The following is a 24,254-nucleotide window of genomic DNA, read 5'->3' on the forward strand; positions in this document are numbered from 1 at the left end:
TAATTTATTTTTATTACTATTGTTAATATAAACTCTGTTTGAAGAACTACTTTATAAAATAAATATTTAGTTAGTTATGTAGGATCTGTTTGCTTGTGGAAAAATGGTTTTTTTAAAAACTTATTTTTATTTAAACATCCTTCGTGAATATTTATTAAAAAAAACATTTAAAAAGTTATTTTAAATACTTATCAAACATTTATTTTTTTTAAAATGACTTATTTTTTAAATTAAACACGTGAAAATATATTACAAACACACTTTAGTTTATTCTTATCATCAGCGTGAAGAAAATACATCAAAATTATCTCTCTGTTTAAATTTATGCAGTCAGTTCTACATATTTACATTTCATGATCCCTGTAGGACACCCTTGAAACCATACAACGTGCTTCCTTTTGCATGAACCTGTAGGAAATCTTCAACAAAATTATAGAATCTGCTAATTAGCCACAACTTGAACAGAAAAGCAAACATTTATTCTTGATTTATAAATGTGGACACAATGAGACCCTACCAAATAGTCTAGAAATCACATTATGCCCTCTCAGTGCTTGGCCACAAAACTAGACAACTCCAATCTTCAATTTCTTATTCATCTGCATCGAACTGGAATCACTTGGCACCAACATTGCCGACGGTTGGCCGAAAAGATCAGGAAACAGCTTTGTGATCTCATCTGCACGCACATATAACACACAACTCAAACACTCTAAAACCTTAAGAAGTAGCAACTGGCCTCAAACTCATTCTGTAAAACTCAAGTTCCAAACAAAAGCGAGATCTATAATCATAAGAAAAACACAGTAAAAGAATAAACAAAACTCAATGCATGTCACTACTCTTCCTTCGAGACATCAATCAACTCAGAGCTAGGAGGGCCATCGAGGATTTTGAAGGGGTTTTTGAGAATAGAGGGAAAAGGGTGAGGTTGATCGATACGGTGAGCTTGGACTTCACTATACACAGTAGAAACACGGCCGATCTCCGACGGAGAAGATGCAATGACGGGGGAAACATCGGCATTAGCGATGAAAGGTGGAGACATTGGTAGGAGAGAAATGAAAATGAAAATGGGGAGATAGGTAGAGAAATGAAAGATTGAATCAATGAAAGAAGTGGAAAATTGAGTGTTCGACAAGGTCAAGAAGATGAAGAAGGACTCGACTAGAATAAGAGGAAAGAGCTTGTGGATGAAATGGATAACACTCTAAGAAGGGATTTCGGTTCTTCAAAAGCTCCATATGAGTTCCTGATGTGAGGATTTGGCCAGCAAGAGACTAGAATTTTTATGGCTAAAACAACGAGAGAGAGAGAGGGTTTCAATGAAACGGAATTTTTCATTGAACAAATGAAAAGAGATATTTGGTCTCCAAGCGAATGTAACAAATTTAATCTACTTTAAAACACATTTGGTCTCCATGAAATTAATAAATTTGCATACAGATAAAGACCTCCACCAACATTTGATGAAAACCCAACCTTAGCAAAAAGAAAAGGCTTACAACAAATCCCAACCAAAAACACCTGGAGACTCTAGTGGAAAAGGGACAACCAAGGTAAATATTTAGAACTCGGCTATGCTCCACAAAACTTGCCACTTTAGGAGGTTTTTTGCAAGACATGGAAGGTATTAATAGTTCCCAAAGAACCAACCAAGAAAATAAATGAACTTTCGATGGGATTTTTAGTTTCCACCAAGAAGTGAGAACGTAAGAATAGCAAAACAAATAAATAGGCACTTCACAAGAGGACTGAGGACCCAGACGACTCAAAGAGAACTTTCATATAAACAAGAAAAGAATAAAAATGTACAAAATATTGAATGCAATATAACATGAAAATTGACTAATTTGAAAGTAAACAAGAAATTGAACAAAAAAAAAAAATATAACAAAATGGTGTTTCCATATATTTTGTCTGTAACTGATTCAGGTGCAGTCTGCCCATTGCTATAAGTAAACTGAAAAGTCAATGCATTTAAGTCAGATAAACATAGATACATCATTGTTGTAGTTGTCATGGATTATAAGATAAAGATCATAATTTTCAACTAACATTTTGCAACAAAAGCATTATGCTTCATCAAAAGGTTGCATTTTTACCAATAATTTCATTTAATTAAATATAAAGGGCAGTGCAAAATATTTTTTTTTAAAAAAAATCACCTTAATACCCCAATCGTATTCAGGTCCACCTAGATTGTGTGACTTGCACTCATTATAAATCCTCCGTTGGCCTGTATAGAACCAAAAAAGATTATGCAAAAAGGCAAAGGAGCATGAGTATAAAATACAAAAAGTTAAAAGTGAATTTTTTTTATCCCCACTTGACATATTTAATCAATTCCAATTCTGATTTGTCAGTTACTAACTTAGGATTTTAATTTGAGATTCTATTCTGGAGATGAAAATACCCACGAACTAAAATGTCATCTCTTTTTCTTTGTCCATGCCCTATAGAATCATAAATCACAATCCTAAACAACTAATCACTCAAAGAACCGATTAAAAGAGAAATAAAATAAGTCAAAAAATAAAGATCAGCTAGTTTCAAGAAATCAAGGAACAGAAAAATCATAAACTCAAGTGTGACATAATATTTGACAAAGACTAATTCAAATATTTTTTAAAACAATGATAAGATAAAGAGCTAGATTTTAAGATAGAAAAATATTCTAGGCAAGATTTAGAGTTAATATGTGACTAAATCACTCAAATTTAATAGCCTGAAGGTAAAAGACTACTACAACTTTTTCATACCTTTTAGTGTGTTCTTCTACTCCGTAACTTGAATTGGGGACAAAAATAAAGTGATTCAACCTAGCAAAAAAGTACATGATGAACTAACCAAATACAACAGTCGTAACAATTTTTTATATTGTTTAAACTAACATCCACACTAATCGACACTAATGACCAAGTTACTTAACTAATATTTCAATATTTTAGCTTTAATGACATTTTGCTATAAACTAAATAATAATACATGAAGTATCAAATTTTAACAAAGGGCAAACAAAAAGAGAGAAAGAAATAGAAGAAAGGAGTATAAATGGAAATGAGATGAAGAAAACAGAAAAACAAAAAGATATTGAGATACAATCATATGAATGGAGAAAATTAAGCAAGAGATGGAGAAGATAGGAGAAACAGAGATAGAAAAAGAAAGAAAAAGGAGAAAGAAGGACAAGAAGAAAGAAATCAAGTGAAATACCATAAGATGGAGAGAGAAACAACTAGCCCTTCGTTTCGCCAACAAAGAAGTCATCTTTGACGATTTCTCATTCCTTCTTTACCGAGCCGCCTCTCTTCGCCATTCGAAGTACTACCTCTGCCTTCCCTTTTGAGAACATACCCAGGAGCCCTCATTTTCCAATAATTAAAAGAAATACCATAAAGCTTCGTCTGTGATTTTGTCGGCCGACCCTTTACAAGACAATACTGAGCAAAAATATACACCAACAAAATAGACATTACAATGAACTTAACACATTCATAATAATTCATGTAAGAATGGAAACTACAAAGAAGTTAGATATCTCACTTCCAACTATGGAATTTGACCCGAGACTTAATTAAAATATCTTATCCAAATTCTGAAAAATAGGTTCGATTTTCATCAATTTGGTTGTGTAAGATACCTATATCCAGATCACCTGCTCCATTCTTCTTTTAGATTTGAACTTGCATAATCAATGGTAGGATTCTGATCTGACCTCCTCACATGACAAATGGAGCGGCGTGAATTATAATATAAGACTGGGAAGGAGATTAAAGGAAACGACATTTACTCTAGAAAGAGATCATATTACCATCTAGTTCCACCATTGTCTTCTTGATCACGGGCTTGAACTTACTTGCCAAACGAATTCTACCTTTAGAAAGAGATCATCAAATGATAAATATTAAACTAGACTTCATGAAGATGTTCTATCAATCCAAAGCCTTTCAAAATTGTTAAGTGAAAAGATACTCCACTTTTACATGATGATACTCCACTTTTATCCTTGTTTTTCTGATCTTACATGCACATTGACTAGTCTTTATAGTATTGTGTTAGTAACTATTAAGTTATTTGGATACTCAAAAAAAGAAAAAAAAAAAAACTTTTAAGTTTCATCAACTAGAAAATTGTTGTCTTTTTAATATAGATTGGAGAGTTTTTTTCTTCTTCCATTTTTTTTCTTCTAGTGAACTCCATTGTTCTCATTTTGGCTGGATAATTGATACTCTGTTTGTCATTTCCCTTCTTATTCCCCATAAAACATATTCTAGAAAAAAATTATTAACTTGTTATTCAAGAAAACATGAGAACAGGAATGCACGTTTTCATGAAAAAATCATATCGTGTCTCCTCTCCACGTCCATTAACGAAGTTAATGGAGTTCTGCCAGCCATCCAATCTTCAACTAGAGCAGCCAAAGTTCCTACCTGGTATGCATAACTAGTAAGTAATAAAAACGAGGAAAAAATCTATGGAGGAAACTGATATCAAGAAAAAGAATGAAAGGTTAAAAGGTTAGAGACTAAAATGATCAGAAGGTACAAGAATTGGGACAGACAGATCGATGATATTGTTCCAGTTTTTCCACTCTGGAGGAGAGCTCTAGCACTGTAACCCAAACCATGACAATAAGTTGAATCAATGTTCGTGGGTAAACCACACATCCCTTCGTACGTATAAGTCAAAAGAAGAATTAAACAGAGATAACACACAGAGCACTAACCAGCAAAGTACACTTTTTCTGTAGATCGAGCATCAACCATCACATTACCAATCATTTCTGAATATATCTGCATAAACATCAGCAGAGCCTATTAAGAGTCTCATCTCATGAATGCGACATTCCATTTTTTCCTTGAGTTCTTGAAGAAACTACTTCAACTTTGCAATAGTCTCCAAAGTTCAGTCCAAACGGAATATGAATTCTAAAGCAATTACAAAGAGAAATGAGTACCTTACAAGCAGAATCAAATCCAAAACTTGTGGGGACCTCTTTGCATTTAAGATCACCATCGATAGTTTTTGGGCAACCAATTACTCGGGTTTTCAAATTCTTACTCCTAATTTGAAAACAACAGAAAGAAGGGGAATATAAATAACAGAGTCTTGCACACAAAAAAATGGTACCCTAGAGTAATTAATTACTCAACCTTATATTTCTGCAATAAAAACAACATATAATAGCTTATCCATATACGACAATGAGAGTGAGAAAGAGAGTAAAAAGAAGGGAGGCAATAAACAAATTTCATAGTTCTGAAAAATACCTAAAGTTTTCAGCAAGGAGACAAGCATTTGTGTTGGAATCATCTCCACCAATTACAACAAGGCCATCCAGATCAAGATTCTGAGCAGTTTCTTTAGCTTGCTTAAACTAAAAATAGAACCGAACTATCAATTAATGCCTTGACTACAACTAAGATGTCTCAAAATGAAAATTCTAGGCAGATAGAGTTTCACCTGATCTGGAGTTTCAATCTTATCCCTCCCACTGCATATCATATCAAAACCACCCTGATAAAACAAAAATGCATTTAAATCAAGAATTGCATTCAAATGGCAATCACTTCGCATCAAAACTGCACATATTCACACTAACAATTCTAACAAGCGAAAGCTAGAAATCCCTTCAAGAAAATTAACCTGATTGCGATACGGGTAGATAAATTGTGCAGTCAGCGGATCTTCTGGTAAGTATTTAGAATATTGACCATGATAGCAAGGCTGACATTCTCACCTACCACGTTAGACGATAACGACTTATCAGAGTGGGAATCCCACCAATAGTCAGTGCACGGCTCTATAAATAGAGCCTTGACGCCATGAAGGAGGGATGGACTTTTATACCCAAAGATTGAGATTTGCACGAGAAAAAAATTCCACCTCCATATTTCACCCCAATTCTTAATTGAAGCTTCGCCGAAGTAAGAGACTACAAGGGCTTTCTGCATTCATCCAACCATTATATCACTAGCAGCCTTAACATTCATCTGTGGGAAGCAAGAGATTACTAACAACTTCCCTTCACCTTATCTCTTTATCTTTTTAGTTGTTGTATTGCATTTTGTTTAAGAGATTGTTCATTTGTGTATTCAACAACTATTTTAATATCATCATGTTCACTTTTATCATCTTATCTATCCTCACTTTCACTTTATCTCTTGTTATAAGTAACTAATTCTAATGGGGTAAGGGTGAAGATTAATATCATGATCTAAGTAGAATCTGTGGAAGTTATTTTGTTTGCTTAATATATGAATATTAAAATGATTGCCTATGAGTACTCAATGAGTCAAGTAGTTATGACTAACTACCTGAGAAGGAAAGTAGTTGTGGATCTCATTAAGCAAAGCAAGAAATATTTTTCAACCCCGAAGCTTATTTTCTCTACTTGTGTATGTTAAATAAGATTAAGTGTAAGTTAATACTAGGTTGTAGGGAAAGCTTGAGGATGCTAAGGAAGGAAAGAAAAATGATTTCAAGTGTTGTTTACTAAGGGCTCTCAAGTGTTAAGTGAAAGAGTAAGAAGGCTTGGTTAAGGAGAGAAATTTTGACTAAGTGTTGAAGGTCATGGTGCATTGACGATCATGCTGAGGTGTGCGACAGCCTAAGAATCTTAAGGTTAAGATGAAAGCTAGTGGCGTGAAGAAGGACATTGGCTAAGTGTTGGCCGAGAAGACGATGCCATGCGCTAGCCGAGACTCACGTTGAGGTTAGGTGGGCAAGAACGCGTGCATGGGCGAGGATGCCTTAAGCGATGCGGCTTGTGCGTGCGTTGGTGTGCAATGGTCGGGCAAGGATGTGTGTAAAGTAAGGCCATGCGATGATCTTGAGACTAGGCATCGGGTGCGAGAAAGGGCGCTGAGGCGTGCATTGGCTGAGAGGTGTATGCGTCCAAGTAAAGCCATGCGTTGGTAAGAGTTAGGAAGCTATGCATTGGTGATTAGGGGAAGCTTTCAGCTTAATCACCAATTGTAGTGGCCAGTTGTCGAGATTAGAAGGTTTAATGTTGACTTAGTGGGATAGGTGGCAGCCTAAGTGTAATTAAGGTCATGCATCTCTTAATCTAAAAGGGAAGCCTCAGTTCAAGAACTTGGTTTGGACAATTATCTCGTGCTAAAGGGGTGATTCCACAGCCATTTGAAGGCTTAAGGAGTGTAGATGAAGCTCTGAGGTTGCTGGAAGGAAATTCATAAGAATTCAAGTTGAAATCAGAAGATTTCCTCAAGAGGTCAAGCTCTCGGGTGATTCTGAGCAAGGTGTGAAGATTGAAAAATTCTGACCAGATCGTGAAGAATTTGAAGCTCAAATTTTAAGATAAGTTAAGACATTTTAAAACAAGTTTGTAGAAGGGAAATTCCCGAAATAATGTCTGGAAAAATAAGTAAATTCAGCTTGAATTTGAATTTGGATTTTTGGATTGAATAATCATGCAACTGCAACCGTTGAACATGCAGGCAACTCAACCGGGCAGGCTACAGATGTGCGCAAAGGCAAAATGACGCAAGGCATTGCATGGGTGTGTACGCTAGGTTGCACACGAGGGTTGTACAAGTGTGCACGCGAGACGCTGCATGGAAAGGTTGAGTATGCATTGAGGCGCGCAGTTGCGTTAAAAGACAAAATTTACTCCTCGTGCTTAGAAATGTGTCTTCGTTGGCTATCCTCTCCATCAACGTGGGTATAAGTGTTCTCATCCACCCTCCCACAAGTATTTTATTTCGATAGATGTCACCTTTCTAGAGGATCAACCTTCCTTTCCTATTAGTCATTTTCAGGGGAATAGCTCTAATGAAGAGACTAACTAGTCCCAATCTTTGTTCTTTTCTGATTCCCTTCCTAATCCTATCTTGAATATTACCGACACTGTCTCTGTCTTACCTATCAAATAGGTCCATGGATAATATACTAAAGGAAGAATCTCAAGAAGGAAATTGGGCCACCTATTGTTTCTCCGGTAACGATCTATGAGTCCGAACCAACATTAGCCCAAGGTGAACTCATACTTCCGTCTCTAATAACCTCAATATTTGTGTTGAGAATGAAAATGATGCTCATACTCGTCTCTGATAATATTGGTATTTGTGCTAAAAATGATATGTGTACTGTGGAAGAAAATAGCAAAACTAATGATAGCAGTAATGATTGTACTAAGAAAGTTGTGGCTGATATGGCTGGGAATAAACGAGTTGAAGCAACTATTCCAGGTAGTGATATTGTTACAGGTGAGGTGAGTTAGTGGGAAAGGCACTAAAGGATGTGATAAACAAATAAGTGGCAATCATAAGGAGTTGGCCAAGTAAGAAATATTGAGGTTCTACAAGATGAAAGTGAAGCTTAACAATCTCAAACTAGCTCAACTGAAGCTCGTGGTGAAAGAGATCATATTACCATCTAGTTCCACCATTGTCTTCTTGATCACAGGCTTGAACTTACTTGCCAAACGAATTCTACCTTTAGAAAGAGATCATCAAATGATAAATATTAAACTAGACTTCATGAAGATGTTCTATCAATCCAAAGCCTTTCAAAATTGTTAAGAGAAAAGATACTCCACTTTTATCCTTGTTTTTCTGATCTTACATGCACCTTGTCTAGTCTTTATAATATTGTCTAAGTAACTATTAAGTTATTTGGATACTCAAAAAAAGAAAAAAATAAATAAACTTTTAAGTTTCATCAACTAGAAAATTGTTGTCTTTTTAATATAGATTGGAGAGTTTTTTTCATCTTTCGTTTTTTTTCTTCTAGCGATCTCCATTTGTTCTCATTTTGGCTGGATAATTGATACTCTGTTTATCATTTCCCTTCTTATTCCCCATAAAAAATATTCTATAAAAAAAATTATTAACGTGTTATTCAAGAAAACATGAGAACAGGAATGCACGTTTTCATGAAAAAATCATACCGTGTATCCTCTCCACATCCATTAACAAAGTCAATGCAGTTTCGCCAGCCATCCAATCTTCAACAGAAGCAGCCAAATTTCCTACCCGGTATGCATAACTAGTAAGTAATAGAAATGAGGAAAAAATCTATGGAGGAAACTGATATCAAGAAAAAGAATGAAAGGTTAAAAGGTTAGAGACTAAAATGATCAGGAGGTACAAGAAGTGGGACAGACAGATCGATGATATTGGTCCAGTTTTTCCACTCTGGAGGAGAGCTCCAGCAGTGTAACCCAAAGCATAGCAATAAGTTGAATCAAAGTTCGTGGGTAAACCACACATCCCTCGTACCTATAAGTCAAAAGAAGAAATAAACAGAGATAACACACAGAGCACTAACCAGCAAAGTACAATTTTTTTCGTATCATCTCATGGCCATTCGCTCGTACCATTGGTAAGTTTACATTTGAAAGTCAAGTAGCTGTAAGCCTAACCCATCACTTGATTGGCCATTTTCTTTACGAGTTCATAATGGAAGTCTAGATACTTGATACCCCTAATTATCAAATATGAATTTAAAAGATCTTAATGCATTTACCAACATGCATGTTTTTGAGTTCATAACTTATTTGCCTACTACCCAAGTGCTAAATATAATATGTGTTAATCACTAAATTATTAAACAGGAGGGTTTAAGTAAAACAGCAAAAGTTCAAGCACGAATAGAATAAGTACCCAAAGAAATGTGACTACCCCTTGAATTGGCCGCCCATTATATGCACCTTGTTGCCTTCTCTTTTCCAACTCAATTTCATGGAAAGACATGTATAAAACAAAAAGAAAAAACAATTACTTGGACAGGAGCGTTAAAGTAAAACAACAAAAGTTCAAGCACGAGTAGTAAGTTTCATTTTCCATAACCTATCCTCATCTATAATATTTATTTTTCCATAACCTATCCCCATCTATAATATCATGGGCAAGAATTTCATTGAGTTCCGAAATAAGCTGTTGCACCTGTAGAAAGCGGGTTATAAATGATATCAGTTCAAGAATGACATATTGATCCCTTTAGACTCTCTCTTTAGACTCTCTCTCGAGTAGCTCTTTAGACTCTCTCTTTAGGTTCTCCATTTTCTTTATGTTGTGCTCGACATCCCTTTAGAGCTACTCGAGAGAGAGAGTCTAAAGAAAGAACCTAAGATTTGAAAGAGCTAAGTTAGAATCTAGACTCGAGAGTGCAATGATTAGAACTGCATAAACAAAAGATAGGAACCTAGAGATAAATTCTGTTTGCCAACCTGCATCGCATGCATCCTAGAGATAGGTATGATATTATGTGGTCGCCTTATATGTGTATGTGTCATTTTTTCATCGCATAAATAAGAATAGAGGCTTATGTGTAGGTCCTATAGTCTTATCGCATATATCGCATGCGTTCTAGCATTAAAAGTCGTAGCATTCGCATCGAGAGATGATTTACTATTGTATGTGTGTTGCATGATCGCATAGCATGAACGCATCCTAAGAAGTGTTAGCCGAAACTCTTCTCAACCCATTCACCGCATACTTATCGCGTCCCGTTTTATAACTCTTTTCGAACTCCGCTGTATTTGTTTATTTTTATTACCACAAACAACATTCCCAATAACTACTTGATTTATTTGGTTACCGCAAATTCTTCTGAGAAATTACCACCGCATATTTTTTCCCAAGTCCCTGTGTTCGACCCTGGACTTACCAAGAAACTCAGTGGGGTTTACACTTGAATTCCACTGAGAAAACTTAAGTGCTCAACGCATTTTCATCCATAATTCCACCTCATAAAATAACGCATCAGGGTGCCATGGATGGGCGGTGGAGCTGACTCTCCCGAGATCTAGCTCCGATCGTAGGCTTTGGTCGTTTCTCGGAATGGAAGAAGGAGATGAAGAATTCTCAAGCCTTCTTCTCACGCATTTGTCTGGATCGCAGGGAAAAACTCTAGATAAGTTGACATTCTGCTCACCGGCTTCTTTATATAGAGATTGGATCGCCGACAGCATTAATGGACTGCTCTGATTCTGACATTCGCGACGCGTTAGTCCTTTCTAAATCTCTGCTGCTAATGGCGTAGTAGGTGAAATGTCAACATCAGTTTTTTATTTTCCCAAGATGTACGTTGATGCGTTCATTCCACCAACCTTGCGTTGATCCCTCTATTATGCGTTATCGTGTAGCCGCAATCTTGTAGTGACCGCATTCGCTTAATACCGCAACTTCGACACGGTGATCGCAATCGCTTGACGAGCGCAACTACCATGCGATGGACGCATGCCTCGCCTTCATTTTGGCTTGCCCCCACATGTGTCATGCGGACATCCAATTACGAGCAAGACGCTCTTTCTCAAACTAGACTCATACATACTTAGCAGCAGAATTGCGGTATTTGTTTATGCGTTGATCCTGGCGACTTACTTTCGTTTCGGCTTGCCCCCACGTGTGTCTTGCGGACATCCAACTACAGGTATGTGTCATTCACAACTTAACTCTTATCAACATGTGTTTCTCCATTGCGTTGGCAGTGGAGTTGTTATTCTAATTTTCCTTTTTTTTCTTCATATAGCCAAAAATAGCAAGGTTGAAAATAAATACCTCACCCCAAAATTTAAAATGCGGCAATGTCCTCCTTGCCAATAGATTGAAAGAAGTCATCCAATGTTCTTAAGAAGTTTGGTAAAGGATCAGTTTGAAAGAAACCTAGCAGACCACTAACTTTTAGAAACATTTCTTGAGGTGATTGTCCTAAAAATAAGTTGACTCTAGTATATATAAAAAAAAAAATAGATGCATGTGATTCATCTTTGAAATCATAAATGGCAAAGAGAAAGCATGCGGCGACTTACTAAATATATCAATGTTAAATGATTGCGGTAATCAAACAGGATGCGGTGATAAAACTTTCAAAATTAAAATACGATGCGATGGTGCAGAATTTGGAATAGAGTGAAGGAAAAATACAACACCAAAATTTGCGCTGTCGTCGGCATTGTCTGTCGATGCCTCCTTCTTTGCGGCGATCTTCCTTTACATTGCATCAAAGAAAACATTGAGAGGGTAATGATAATAATAAAGTAGTTGTATCTTCATGCAGCGCCTCCGCAATCGTGTGCCTTGATCGTTTGCAAAGAAAACATTGAGAGGGTAATGATAACAGTAAAAGCAAATATATGATAACAGGTAATAATAAGGTGATGAAAGTTCATGAAGTATTGAGGTAGAAAAAGGATATTCGAAAAGAATGCATCCGTGATGAGGTCTTCACATAGTAGCTCAGGGACTACTTATTCCAAGCTGGGCCTTTCACGTCCACGGTGGCATTTTCTTCTTCTCTCGTTCTTCCAGAATCTTGACTGTTTTAATCCGGAGCTTTTCTCGATTGATGTTTATTATGATTTCCTCTTTGTGCACATTACCAATCATTTTTTAATATATCTGCATAAACATCAGCAGAGCCTATTAAGAGTCTCATCTCATGAATGCGATATTCCATTTTTTTCCTTGAGTTCTTGAAGAAACTACTTCAACTTTGAAAGAGTCACCAAAGTTCAGTCCAAACGAAATATCAATTCTAAAGCAGTTACAAAGAGAAATGAGTACCTTGCAAGCAGAATCAAATCCAAAACTTGTGGTGACCTCTTTGCATTTGAGATCACCATCAATGTTTTGGGCAACCAATCACTCGGGTTCAAATTCTTACTCCTAATTTGAAAACAACAGATAGAAGGGGAATATAAATAACAGAGTCTTGCACACACAAAAAATGGTACCCTATAGTAATTAATTACTCAACCTTATATTTCTGCAATAAAAATAACATATAATAGCTTATCTATGACAATGAAAGTAAGAAAGAGAGAGCAAAAAGGAGGGAGGCAATAAACAAATTTCATAGTTTTGAAAAATACATAAAGTTTTCAGCGAGGAGACAGGCATTTGTGTTGGAATCATCTCCACCAATTGACAAGGCCATCCAAATCAAGCTTCTTAGCAGTTTCTTCAGCTTGCTTAAACTGGAAATAGAAACGAACAGTCAATTAATGCCTTGACTACAACTAAGACGTCTCAAAATGAAAATTCTGGGAAGAAAGAATTTCACCTGATCTAGTGTTTCAATCTTATCCCTCCCACTACATATCATATCAAAACCACCCTAATAAAACAAAAATGCATTTAAATCAAGAATTGCATACAAATGGCAATCACTTCGAATCAAGACTGCACATATTCACACTAATAATTCTAACAAGTGAAAGCTAGAAATCCCTTCAAGAAAATTAACCTGATTGCGATATGGGTAGATAAATTATGCAGTTAGTTCTACATATTTACATTTCATGATCCCTGCAGGACCACCCTTGAAACCATACAACGTGCTTCCTTTTGCATGAACTTGTAGGTAATCTTCACCAAAATCATTGAAGCTGCTAATTAGCCACAACTTGAACAGAAAAGCAAACATTTGTTCTTGATTTATAAATGTGGACACAATGAGACCCTACCAAATAGTCCAGAAATCACATTATGCCCTCCCAGTGCTTGGCCACCAGACTAGACAACTCCGATCTTCAATTTCTTATTCACCTGCACCGAACTGGAATCACTTGGCACCAACATTGCCGACGGTTGGCCGAAAAGATCAAGAAACAACTTTGTGATATCATCTGCGCGCACTTATAACACACAATTCAAACACTTTAAAACCTTAAGAAGTAGCAACTGGCCTCAAACGCATTCAGTAAAACTCAAGTTCCAAACAAAAGCAAGATTTACAATCATAAGCAAAACAGTAAAAGAACAAACAAAACTCAATGCATGTCACTACTCTTCCTTCGAGACATCAATCAACTCAGTTACCAAACAGAGTACAAAAAAAAAAGCACGTTATGAAGGCTAAAAACTCCAAAACAAGAAGAGAAAGTAAATGATCTATGGATAATAAACACCCGGATTGCCAGCGGCAGAGCTAGGAGGGCCATCGAGGATTTTGAAGGGGTTTTTGGGAATAGAGGGAAAAGGGAGAGGTTGATCGATACAGTGGGCTTGGACTTCGATATACACAGTAGAAACAAGGCCAATCTCCGACGGAGAAGATGCAATGACTAAGGAAACATCGGCATTAGCGATGAAAGGCGGAGACATTGGTAGGAGAGAAATGAAGATGAAAATGGGGAGATAGGTAGAGAAATGAAAGATTGAATCAATGAAAGAAGTGGAAAATTGAGTGTTCGACAAGGTCGAGAAGATGAAGGACTTGACTAGAATAAGAGGAAAGAGCTTGTGGATGAAATGGATAACACTCTAAGAAGGGATTTTGATTCTCCAAAAGCTCCATATGAGTCCCTAATGTGAGGATTTGGCCAGCAAGAGACTAAAATTTTTATGGCTAAAACAACGAGAGAGAGAGAGAGAGGGTTTCAATGAAACGAAATTTTTAATTTAAAAAATGAAAAGAGATATTTGGTCTCCAAGCGAATGTAACAATTTAGGCTACTTTAAAACGCATTTGGTCTCCACGAAATCAATCAATTTGCATACAGATAAAGACCTCCACCAACATTTGGTGAAAACCCAACCTTAGCAAAAAGAAAAGGCTTAAAACATAAATCCCAACCAAAAACACCTGGAGACTCTAGTGGAAAAGGGACAACCAAGGTAAATGTTTAGAACTCGGCTATGCTACACAAAACTTGCCAATTCAGGCCTAAGACATATGGGAGGTTTTTTGCAAGACGTGGAAGGCATTAATAGTTCCCAAAGAACCAACCAAGAAAATAAATGAACTTTCTATGGGATTTTTAGTTTCCACCAAGAAGTGAGAACGTAAGAATAGCAAAACAAATAAATAGGCACTTGAGCTAGATTTTACAAAGACTAATGCAAGTGTGACATAATATTTGACAAAGACTAATTCAAATATTTTTTAAAACAAGGATAAAATAAAGAGCTAGATTTTAAGATAGAAAAAGCAAGATTTATAGTTAATATGTGACTAAATCACTCAAATTTAATAGCCTGAAGGTAAAAGACTACTACAACTTTTTCATACCTTTTAGTGTGTTCTTCTACTCCACGACTTGAATTGGGGATAAAAATGAAGTGATTTAACCTAGCAAAAAAATACATGATTAACTAACCAAATACAACAGTCGTAACAATTTTTTATATTGTTTAAACTAACACCCACACTAATGATACACACACGCAACACTAATGACCAAGTTACTTTACTAATATTTCAATATTTTAGCTTTAATGACATTTAGCTATAAACTAAATAATAATACATGAAGTATCAAATTTTAACAAAGGGCAAACAAAAAGAGAGAGAAATAGAAGAAAGGAGTATCAATAGAAATGAGATGAAGAAAACAGAAAAACAAAAAGATATTGAGATACAATCATATGGATGGAGAAAATTAAGCAAGAGATGGAGAAGATAGACGGAGAAACAGAGATAAAAAAAGAAAGAAAAAGGAGAAAGAAGGACAAGAAGAAAGAAATCAAGTGAAATACCATAAGATGGAGAGAGAAAGAACTAGCCCTTCGTTTCGCCAACAAAGAAGTCATCTTTGACGATTTCTCATTCCTTCTTTGCCGAGCCGCCTCTCTTCGCCATTCGAAGTACTACCTCTACCTTCCCTTTCGAGAACATACCCAGGAGCCCTCCTTTTCCAATAATTAAAAGAAATACCATAAAGCTTCGTCTATGATTTTGCCGGCCGGCCCTTTACAAGACAATACTAAGCAAAAATACACACCAACAAAATTAGACATTACAATGAACTTAACACATTCCTAATAATTCATGTAAGAATGGAAACTACAAAGAATTTAGGTATCTCACTTCCAACTATGGAATTTGACCCGAGACTTCATTAAAATATCTTATCCAAATTCTGAAAAATAGGTTCGATTTTCATCAATTTGGTTGTGTAAGATACCTATATCCAGATCACCTGCTCCATTCTTCTTTTAGATTTGAACTTGCATAATTAATGGTAGGATTCTGATCTGACCTCCTCACATGACAAATGGAGCGACGTGAATTATAATATAAGACTGGGATGGAGATTAAAGGAAACGACATTTACTCTAGAAAGAGATCATATTACCATCTAGTTCCACCATTGTCTTCTTGATCACAGGCTTGAACTTACTTGCCAAACGAATTCTACCTTTAGAAAGAGATCATCAAATGATAAATATTAAACTAGACTTCATGAAGATGTTCTATCAATCCAAAGCCTTTCAAAATTGTTAAGAGAAAAGATACTCCACTTTTATCCTTGTTTTTCTGATCTTACATGCACCTTGTCTAGTCTTTATAATATTGTCTAAGTAACTATTAAGTTATTTGGATACTCAAAAAAAGAAAAAAATAAATAAACTTTTAAGTTTCATCAACTAGAAAATTGTTGTCTTTTTAATATAGATTGGAGAGTTTTTTTCATCTTTCGTTTTTTTTCTTCTAGCGATCTCCATTTGTTCTCATTTTGGCTGGATAATTGATACTCTGTTTATCATTTCCCTTCTTATTCCCATAAAAAATATTCTATAAAAAAAATTATTAACGTGTTATTCAAGAAAACATGAGAACAGGAATGCACGTTTTCATGAAAAAATCATACCGTGTCTCCTCTCCACATCCATTAACAAGTCAATGCAGTTTCGCCAGCCATCCAATCTTCAACAGAAGCAGCCAAATTTCCTACCCGGTATGCATAACTAGTAAGTAATAGAAATGAGGAAAAAATCTATGGAGGAAACTGATATCAAGAAAAAGAATGAAAGGTTAAAAGGTTAGAGACTAAAATGATCAGGAGGTACAAGAAGTGGGACAGACAGATCGATGATATTGGTCCAGTTTTTCCACTCTGGAGGAGAGCTCCAGCAGTGTAACCCAAAGCATAGCAATAAGTTGAATCAAAGTTCGTGGGTAAACCACACATCCCTTCGTACCTATAAGTCAAAAGAAGAAATAAACAGAGATAACACACAGAGCACTAACCAGCAAAGTACAATTTTTTTCGTATCATCTCATGGCCATTCGCTCGTACCATTGGTAAGTTTACATTTGAAAGTCAAGTAGCTGTAAGCCTAACCCATCACTTGATTGGCCATTTTCTTTACGAGTTCATAATGGAAGTCTAGATACTTGATACCCCTAATTATCAAATATGAATTTAAAAGATCTTAATGCATTTACCAACATGCATGTTTTTGAGTTCATAACTTATTTGCCTACTACCCAAGTGCTAAATATAATATGTGTTAATCACTAAATTATTAAACAGGAGGGTTTAAGTAAAACAGCAAAAGTTCAAGCACGAATAGAATAAGTACCCAAAGAAATGTGACTACCCCTTGAATTGGCCGCCCATTATATGCACCTTGTTGCCTTCTCTTTTCCAACTCAATTTCATGGAAAGACATGTATAAAACAAAAAGAAAAAACAATCACTTGGACAGGAGCGTTAAAGTAAAACAACAAAAGTTCAAGCACGAGTAGTAAGTTTCATTTTCCATAACCTATCCTCATCTATAATATTTATTTTTCCATAACCTATCCTCATCTATAATATCATGGGCAAGAATTTCATTGAGTTCCGAAATAAGCTGTTGCACCTGTAGAAAGCGGGTTATAAATGATATCAGTTCAAGAATGACATATTGATCCCTTTAGACTCTCTCTTTAGACTCTCTCTCGAGTAGCTCTTTAGACTCTCTCTTTAGGTTCTCCATTTTCTTTATGTTGTGCTCGACATCCCTTTAGAGCTACTCGAGAGAGAGAGTCTAAAGAAAGAACCTAAGATTTGAAAGAGCTAAGTTAGAATCTAGACTCGAGAGTGCAATGATTAGAACTGCATAAACAAAAGATAGGAACCTAGAGATAAATTCTGTTTGCCAACCTGCATCGCATGCATCCTAGAGATAGGTATGATATTATGTGGTCGCCTTATATGTGTATGTGTCATTTTTTCATCGCATAAATAAGAATAGAGGCTTATGTGTAGGTCCTATAGTCTTATCGCATATATCGCATGCGTTCTAGCATTAAAAGTCGTAGCATTCGCATCGAGAGATGATTTACTATTGTATGTGTGTTGCATGATCGCATAGCATGAACGCATCCTAAGAAGTGTTAGCCGAAACTCTTCTCAACCCATTCACCGCATACTTATCGCGTCCCGTTTTATAACTCTTTTCGAACTCCGCTGTATTTCTTTATTTTTATTACCACAAACAACATTCCCAATAACTACTTGATTTATTTGGTTACCGCAAATTCTTCTGAGAAATTACCACCGCATATTTTTTCCCAAGTCCCTGTGTTCGACCCTGGACTTACCAAGAAACTCAGTGGGGTTTACACTTGAATTCCACTGAGAAAACTTAAGTGCTCAACGCATTTTCATCCATAATTCCACCTCATAAAATAACGCATCAGGGTGCCATGGATGGGCGGTGGAGCTGACTCTCCCGAGATCTAGCTCCGATCGTAGGCTTTGGTCGTTTCTCGGAATGGAAGAAGGAGATGAAGAATTCTCAAGCCTTCTTCTCACGCATTTGTCTGGATCGCAGGGAAAAACTCTAGATAAGTTGACATTCTGCTCACCGGCTTCTTTATATAGAGATTGGATCGCCGACAGCATTAATGGACTGCTCTGATTCTGACATTCGCGACGCGTTAGTCCTTTCTAAATCTCTGCTGCTAATGGCGTAGTAGGTGAAATGTCAACATCAGTTTTTTATTTTCCCAAGATGTACGTTGATGCGTTCATTCCACCAACCTTGCGTTGATCCCTCTATTATGCGTTATCGTGTAGCCGCAATCTTGTAGTGACCGCATTCGCTTAATACCGCAACTTCGACACGGTGATCGCAATCGCTTGACGAGCGCAAGTACCATGCGATGGACGCATGCCTCGCCTTCATTTTGGCTTGCCCCCACATGTGTCATGCGGACATCCAATTACGAGCAAGACGCTCTTTCTCAAACTAGACTCATACATACTTAGCAGCAGAATTGCGGTATTTGTTTATGCGTTGATCCTGGCGACTTACTTTCGTTTCGGCTTGCCCCCACGTGTGTCTTGCGGACATCCAACTACAGGTATGTGTCATTCACAACTTAACTCTTATCAACATGTGTTTCTCCATTGCGTTGGCAGTGGAGTTGTTATTCTAATTTTCCTTTTTTTTCTTCATATAGCCAAAAATAGCAAGGTTGAAAATAAATACCTCACCCCAAAATTTAAAATGCGGCAATGTCCTCCTTGCCAATAGATTGAAAGAAGTCATCCAATGTTCTTAAGAAGTTTGGTAAAGGATCAGTTTGAAAGAAACCTAGCAGACCACTAACTTTTAGAAACATTTCTTGAGGTGATTGTCCTAAAAATAAGTTGACTCTAGTATATAAAAAAAAAAAAATAGATGCATGTGATTCATCTTTGAAATCATAAATGGCAAAGAGAAAGCATGCGGCGACTTACTAAATTTATCAATGTTAAATGATTGCGGTAATCAAACAGGATGCGGTGATAAAACTTTCAAAATTAAAATACGATGCGATGGTGCAGAATTTGGAATAGAGTGAAGGAAAAATACAACCCCAAAATTTGCGCTATCGTCGGCATTGCCTATCGATGCCTCTTTCTTTGCAGCGATCTTCCTTTGCAAACATTGAGAGGGTAATGATAATAATAAAGTAGTTGTATCTTCATGCAGCGCCTTCGCAATCATGTGTCTTGTTCGTTTGCAAAGAAAACATTGAGAGGGTAATGATAAATGAAAGGTTAAAAGGTTAGAGACTAAAATGATCAGGAGGTACAAGAAGTGGGACAGACAGATCGATGATATTGGTCCAGTTTTTTCACTCTGGAGGAGAGCTCCAGCAGTGTAACCCAAAGCATAGCAATTAGTTGAATCAAAGTTCGTGGATAAACCACACATCCCTTCGTACGTATAAGTCAAAAGAAGAATTAAACAGAGATAACACACAGAGCACTAACCAGCAAAGTACAATTTTTTTCGTATCATCTCGTGGCCATTTGCTCGTACCATTCGTAATTTTACATTTCAAGCACGAATAGAATAAGTACCCAAAGAAATGTGACTGCCCCTTGAATTGGCCGCCCATTATATGCACCTTTTTGTTTTCTCTTTTCCACCGCAATTTCATGAAAAGACATGTATAAAACAAAAAGGAAAAACAATTACTTGGACATTGTCGTGTGGTTCTCTTTCAAGCAACAATTGTTCTTGGATTGCTTGTGGGAAAAATTCAAAAAAGTAATGAGATTGAGTTAGTTTCTTTTTCCATAACCTATCCTCATCTATAATATTTCTTTTTGCATAACCTATCATCATCTATAATATCGTGGGCAAGAATTTCATTAAGTTCCGAAATAAGCTGTTGCACCTGTAGAAAGCGAATTATAAATGATATCAGTTCAAGAATGAAATATTGATCTCGAGAATCTTGGGTTTAGTGGATAGTGAGCATACAACCAAAAGAAATAAACACAATTAGTTACAATAACAAGAGAAATACCTCCGGAATGAAGTCAATCAAACCCTCAGGAATAAGTACAACACCATAATTAATAACCAAGTTCAGAACATTTACTAATTACATCGACAATGTAGTCTGTAACGTTTTTCAAGGTAAGCTTCTTAGCCGCAACCTGCAAAACACATTGTAAATTCGATGTACCCTATAAACTAAAGCTCTATTAATAAATGAGTCAACATTCAAAACAAATTATTTTTTGTCTGGAAATTTTTTCGCCTGCATACATTCAAAACCAATAAATCTCCATGAGTCAAATACAACTAGGTGGTATAGACCAAATTTTTCAATGCAGACAAAAAAAGGCATCCAATATCACTTAGGCAATTGAATATGATATGGGATGTCAATACTTAGTTCCATTGCACCATATTAAAAGTTTCAACCTAATTCCATGAATCCTTTGTTTATCACAACTTTTCATCTTTACCCTTAAGTTTTGTTTGATATTTACCATTCCATGTAAAAATGCAAGAAGATAAAATTCTCAAACAGGATATATTAACGGACTCAACAATTTCAGTTTTCATAGTTACATAGTATCTGTTGCAAAGATTATTAGTTATTACTGAGACAAAATCTAATTCTCAAAGAGAATAAACTACCCTAGGGTTGCATGTGGAGGTAAATGCCCCTCTTGACAAAGATTTCTATCTGGTAAAGCATGTGGAGATAAATGTTGTCCTTGACAAAGGTTTCTATCTTAAGTAGTTTAAATAAAGCAACTACTTTTTCTCCAATAATAGTAATATTTGGATGAGTTTGCAAAGCACACTCCAGTGTGATGTGAAAAGCAGCACGACCCATAAGCCGTCCAACTGTGGATATATGTACACTTTAATGTCATATGATAATAAACTTGAAACTTGAGTGAGAAACAAAAAGGTATCAACATCACAACAATGAAAAAGTACAACCTCACATTAGGTAGGTCAAATAGAGAAGGTTAATAAAATTGAGCAGCCGTGAAGTGCACTGTATTTTACAGATAAAGCAACAAGATGGGATTTATTATTTATATTATCTATTTATTTATTTATATATTTTTTAAAAAAGTGGACATATCTGAACTTTAAATACTGGTAATGTCAATAATTCAGTTATTATGAACATGTCAGCACATCAGAACTATTTTTAGTTTCAATTTCATTAAGCAAAATGCTTACAGTGGTAATATTTTCCTGTAGATCGAGCATCAACCATCACATTACCAATCATTTCTGAATATATCTGCATAAACATCAGAAGAGCCTATTAAGCATCTCATCTCATGAATGCGACATTCCATTTTTTCCTTGAATTCTTGAAGAAACTACTTCAACTTTGCAACAGTCACCAAAGTTGAGTCCAAACGAAATATGAATTCTAAAGCAGTTACAAAGAGAAATGAGTACCTTGCAAGCAGAATCAAATCCAAAACTTGTGGGGACCTCTTTGGATTTGAGATCACCATCAACAGTTTTTGGGCAACCAATCACTTGGGTTTTCAAATTCTTACTACTAATTTGAAAACAACAGAAAGAAGGGGAATATAGATCATAGAGTCTTGCACACAAAAAAAAATGGTACCCTAGAGTAATTAATTACTCAACCTTATATTTTTGTAATAAAAATAACATATAATAGCTTATCCATATATGACAATGAGAGTGAGAAAGAGAGCAAAAAGGAGGGAGGCAATAAACAAATTTCATAGTTCTGAAAAATACCTAAAGTTTTCAACGAGGAGACGTGCATTTGTGTTGGAATCATCTCCACCAATTACAACAAGGCCATCCAAATCAAGATTCTGAGCAGTTTCTTCAGCTTGCTTAAACTGAAAAATAGAACCGAACTGTCAATTAATGCCTTGACTACAACTAAGACGTCTCAAAATGAAAATTCTGGGAAGAAAGAGTTTCACCTGATCTAGTTTCAATCTTATCCCTCCCACTGCATATCATATCAAAACCACTCGGGTAAAACAAAAATGCATTTAAATCAAGAATTGCATTCAAATGGCAATCACTTCGCATCAAGACTGCACATATTCACACTAACAATTCTAACAAGTGAAAGCAAGAAATCCTTTCAAGAAAATTAACATGATTGCGATACGGGTAGATAAATTGTGCAGTCAGTTCTACATATTTACCATAAAAGCTAAGTTTTCGATTGGGCTAATATTATAAGCCTTCGGGCTTAAAAATGGTTGTTTCATTGTTTTTTCATTTTAATTTTGTAGGTCCATTGTCTTGAACGTGTCGCAGTTGTGCCCTTAAGTGTCCAGTCGTGTCAGGGCGTGTCAAAAATTAAAAAAACAATAATGAAATAAGGCGTGTCGGACACATGTCGGCGACGTCAGGACGTGGCAGTGTCGGACACATGTTCGACACCGACACTTGGCCACCTTAGGAGTGGCAATGCTTTATAGATAAATAGAGGGAGTGGGGTTGGGAAGTGGGTGTCAAATTTTTTGGAATTTCATTTGGTAAATTTGGGAGAGACTAGCCCTCTCGTAAGGTTAGGTTGTCATGTTACTTTTATTATATAGCATATTTCCATATTTGAGTGTTCTTGAATTTTCTTGTTCTTAAGAGCTCTAATTAGGAAGTATCCTAATAAATTGGTATCAATGCTCGTTCTTTCTTGGGAGTACTGTTTTTTTCTTTCTTTTTTTCTTTTGGACAATGGGAGAACAAGAACCATAGACATGAAGCGAGTGCCTAAAACGAATTGCTAATCGCAAATGTTATATGACAGATAGAGGAGAAACTCCATGGATGTGGGAGTAACTGCAAAATTGGGTTGCAGATTGTAAGCGCATAACGACAAATAGAAAAATTCGGGAGGAGAAATTGCGAGAAACTTAAAGCGCAAAAATGGAATGAGAATTTCAAGTTTGTAAACAAATCTACAATTGACAATCATTCTAAGATTGCTAATGTCTCAAACCTGAAGAACTCTTTATGGTTCAATCGAAGATGGAAACCAAACGGGGAAGATGAAGAAGTCGAGGAGGAAAGACAAAAAGAAAACCTACCCATAAAAAAAAAGGTCGAGACAAGCAAAGAAAACTCACCGATGGACGTAAGGTCAAGGAGGCAAAGTGACAAGCAAAATAAAAACGTTTGAATGATGAAAAAGGAAAAAAGTTGGAGATGCAAGGAATGAAAAAAGGAGAAAAATACCAATGGAAAAGGTGGTGTCAGACAAATGACAACTCGATTGAAGAAGCCGAATGTGTCAAAAGTCTCCAATGATTGGACGAAGAAAATATTGCTTCTCAAAGTTGTAGTGGAAGGTTGTGTTGGGTTTTGGTAAAATAGTAAAAGTGCAATCATCCCACATCAGAAAAACTCAAAAAAGTCATGGGCTCCAAGCATTATAAAAGGAATCTATGTCTTTGGTTTCAAGTCATCTCAGTTAGAAACATTTTAAGCTTAGGTGTGTTAAGTCTTGTTAAATTCCCTTCTGCATTCTCTAGTTCAAAAATGGGAAAAAGGGTATGAGTAGTCAAAAGCTTTGAGAGTGATGTTATAATTGGGGTCGAGGAGAGAATTATTCTGAGAATGTAACAATTTTTTGCATAATGAATCTCTTTGATGGGCTGTTGTTTTCCGTTGAGTTTGAGTTTTTCACGCTAATTATTGTGTTTCCAATTTTATTATTTTCTTTCAATTTTTTAGTTATTTTTCTGCTTGTTCATGCAATAGAAGTGGAAGGTTTTTCCCAATAAGTTGACCACGATGGAGAGAGAAGACACC

General features: G+C 36.0%; 2 protein-coding genes across 36 annotated transcripts; both read right to left on the reverse strand.

The window, feature by feature from the left end:
- Positions 1-247: 247 nt before the first annotated feature.
- On the reverse strand, positions 248-16,366 carry LOC150031209 (pyrophosphate--fructose 6-phosphate 1-phosphotransferase subunit beta 1-like). 35 transcript variants are annotated; one of them, XM_090309213.1, is made up of 21 exons: positions 16,049-16,363; positions 15,878-15,947; positions 15,450-15,676; positions 14,983-15,042; positions 13,436-13,597; positions 13,216-13,337; positions 13,033-13,086; positions 12,842-12,946; positions 12,534-12,635; positions 11,900-12,368; positions 5,467-5,520; positions 5,274-5,380; positions 4,961-5,066; positions 4,730-4,796; positions 4,565-4,614; positions 3,815-4,433; positions 3,217-3,713; positions 2,763-2,822; positions 2,169-2,239; positions 518-679; positions 248-419 (listed from the first exon to the last, which is right to left on the reverse strand). In XM_090309213.1, exons 10-16 carry the CDS (start codon positions 11,981-11,983, stop codon positions 4,332-4,334), a joined length of 570 nt encoding a protein of 189 aa, XP_090165339.1. In that variant the 5' UTR covers positions 11,984-12,368; positions 12,534-12,635; positions 12,842-12,946; positions 13,033-13,086; positions 13,216-13,337; positions 13,436-13,597; positions 14,983-15,042; positions 15,450-15,676; positions 15,878-15,947; positions 16,049-16,363; the 3' UTR covers positions 248-419; positions 518-679; positions 2,169-2,239; positions 2,763-2,822; positions 3,217-3,713; positions 3,815-4,331. The 35 variants fall into 35 exon arrangements, 34 of the variants coding, with proteins under 34 accessions (XP_090165339.1, XP_090165337.1, XP_090165338.1 ...); XM_090309211.1 differs by having other exon boundaries at positions 15,450-15,947; XM_090309212.1 differs by having other exon boundaries at positions 15,878-16,363.
- A 3,902-nt stretch (positions 16,367-20,268) lies between these two features.
- Positions 20,269-22,594, reverse strand: LOC120079346 (pyrophosphate--fructose 6-phosphate 1-phosphotransferase subunit beta-like). The gene is made up of 8 exons (XM_090309195.1): positions 22,558-22,594; positions 22,412-22,440; positions 22,218-22,324; positions 21,903-22,008; positions 21,675-21,738; positions 21,238-21,326; positions 20,573-20,623; positions 20,269-20,358 (listed from the first exon to the last, which is right to left on the reverse strand). The coding sequence occupies exons 1-8, from the start codon at positions 22,592-22,594 to the stop codon at positions 20,269-20,271; spliced, it is 573 nt and encodes a 190-aa protein (XP_090165321.1).
- Positions 22,595-24,254: the final 1,660 nt, after the last annotated feature.

Source organism: Benincasa hispida, unplaced genomic scaffold, assembly GCF_027475165.1.
Source record: "Benincasa hispida cultivar pf3 unplaced genomic scaffold, pf3_genome.v1.1 HicScf140, whole genome shotgun sequence".
NCBI lineage: Eukaryota > Viridiplantae > Streptophyta > Magnoliopsida > Cucurbitales > Cucurbitaceae > Benincasa > Benincasa hispida.

Bases quoted from the DNA above. Each gene is read 5' to 3' on its own strand.
- LOC150031209 (XM_090309206.1), bottom strand. From the start codon at position 9,719: ATGTCTTTCCATGAAATTGAGTTGGAAAAGAGAAGGCAACAAGGTGCA. The intron at 5,521-9,629 runs GTACTTATTCTA...TTGTTTTATCAG, and splicing joins GGGTAGTCACATTTCTTTGG to GGTGGTTTTGATATGATATG. The intron at 5,067-5,273 runs GTATTTTTCAGA...TTTTCAAATTAG, and splicing joins CTCCTTGCTGAAAACTTTAG to GAGTAAGAATTTGAAAACCC.
- LOC120079346 (XM_090309195.1), bottom strand. From the start codon at position 22,594: ATGTTAATTTTCTTGAAAGGATTTCTTGCTTTCACTT. The intron at 22,441-22,557 runs GTTAGAATTGTT...TATGATATGCAG, and splicing joins AGGATTTCTTGCTTTCACTT to TGGGAGGGATAAGATTGAAA. The intron at 21,327-21,674 runs GTAAGCATTTTG...ATATATCCACAG, and splicing joins TACAGGAAAATATTACCACT to TTGGACGGCTTATGGGTCGT.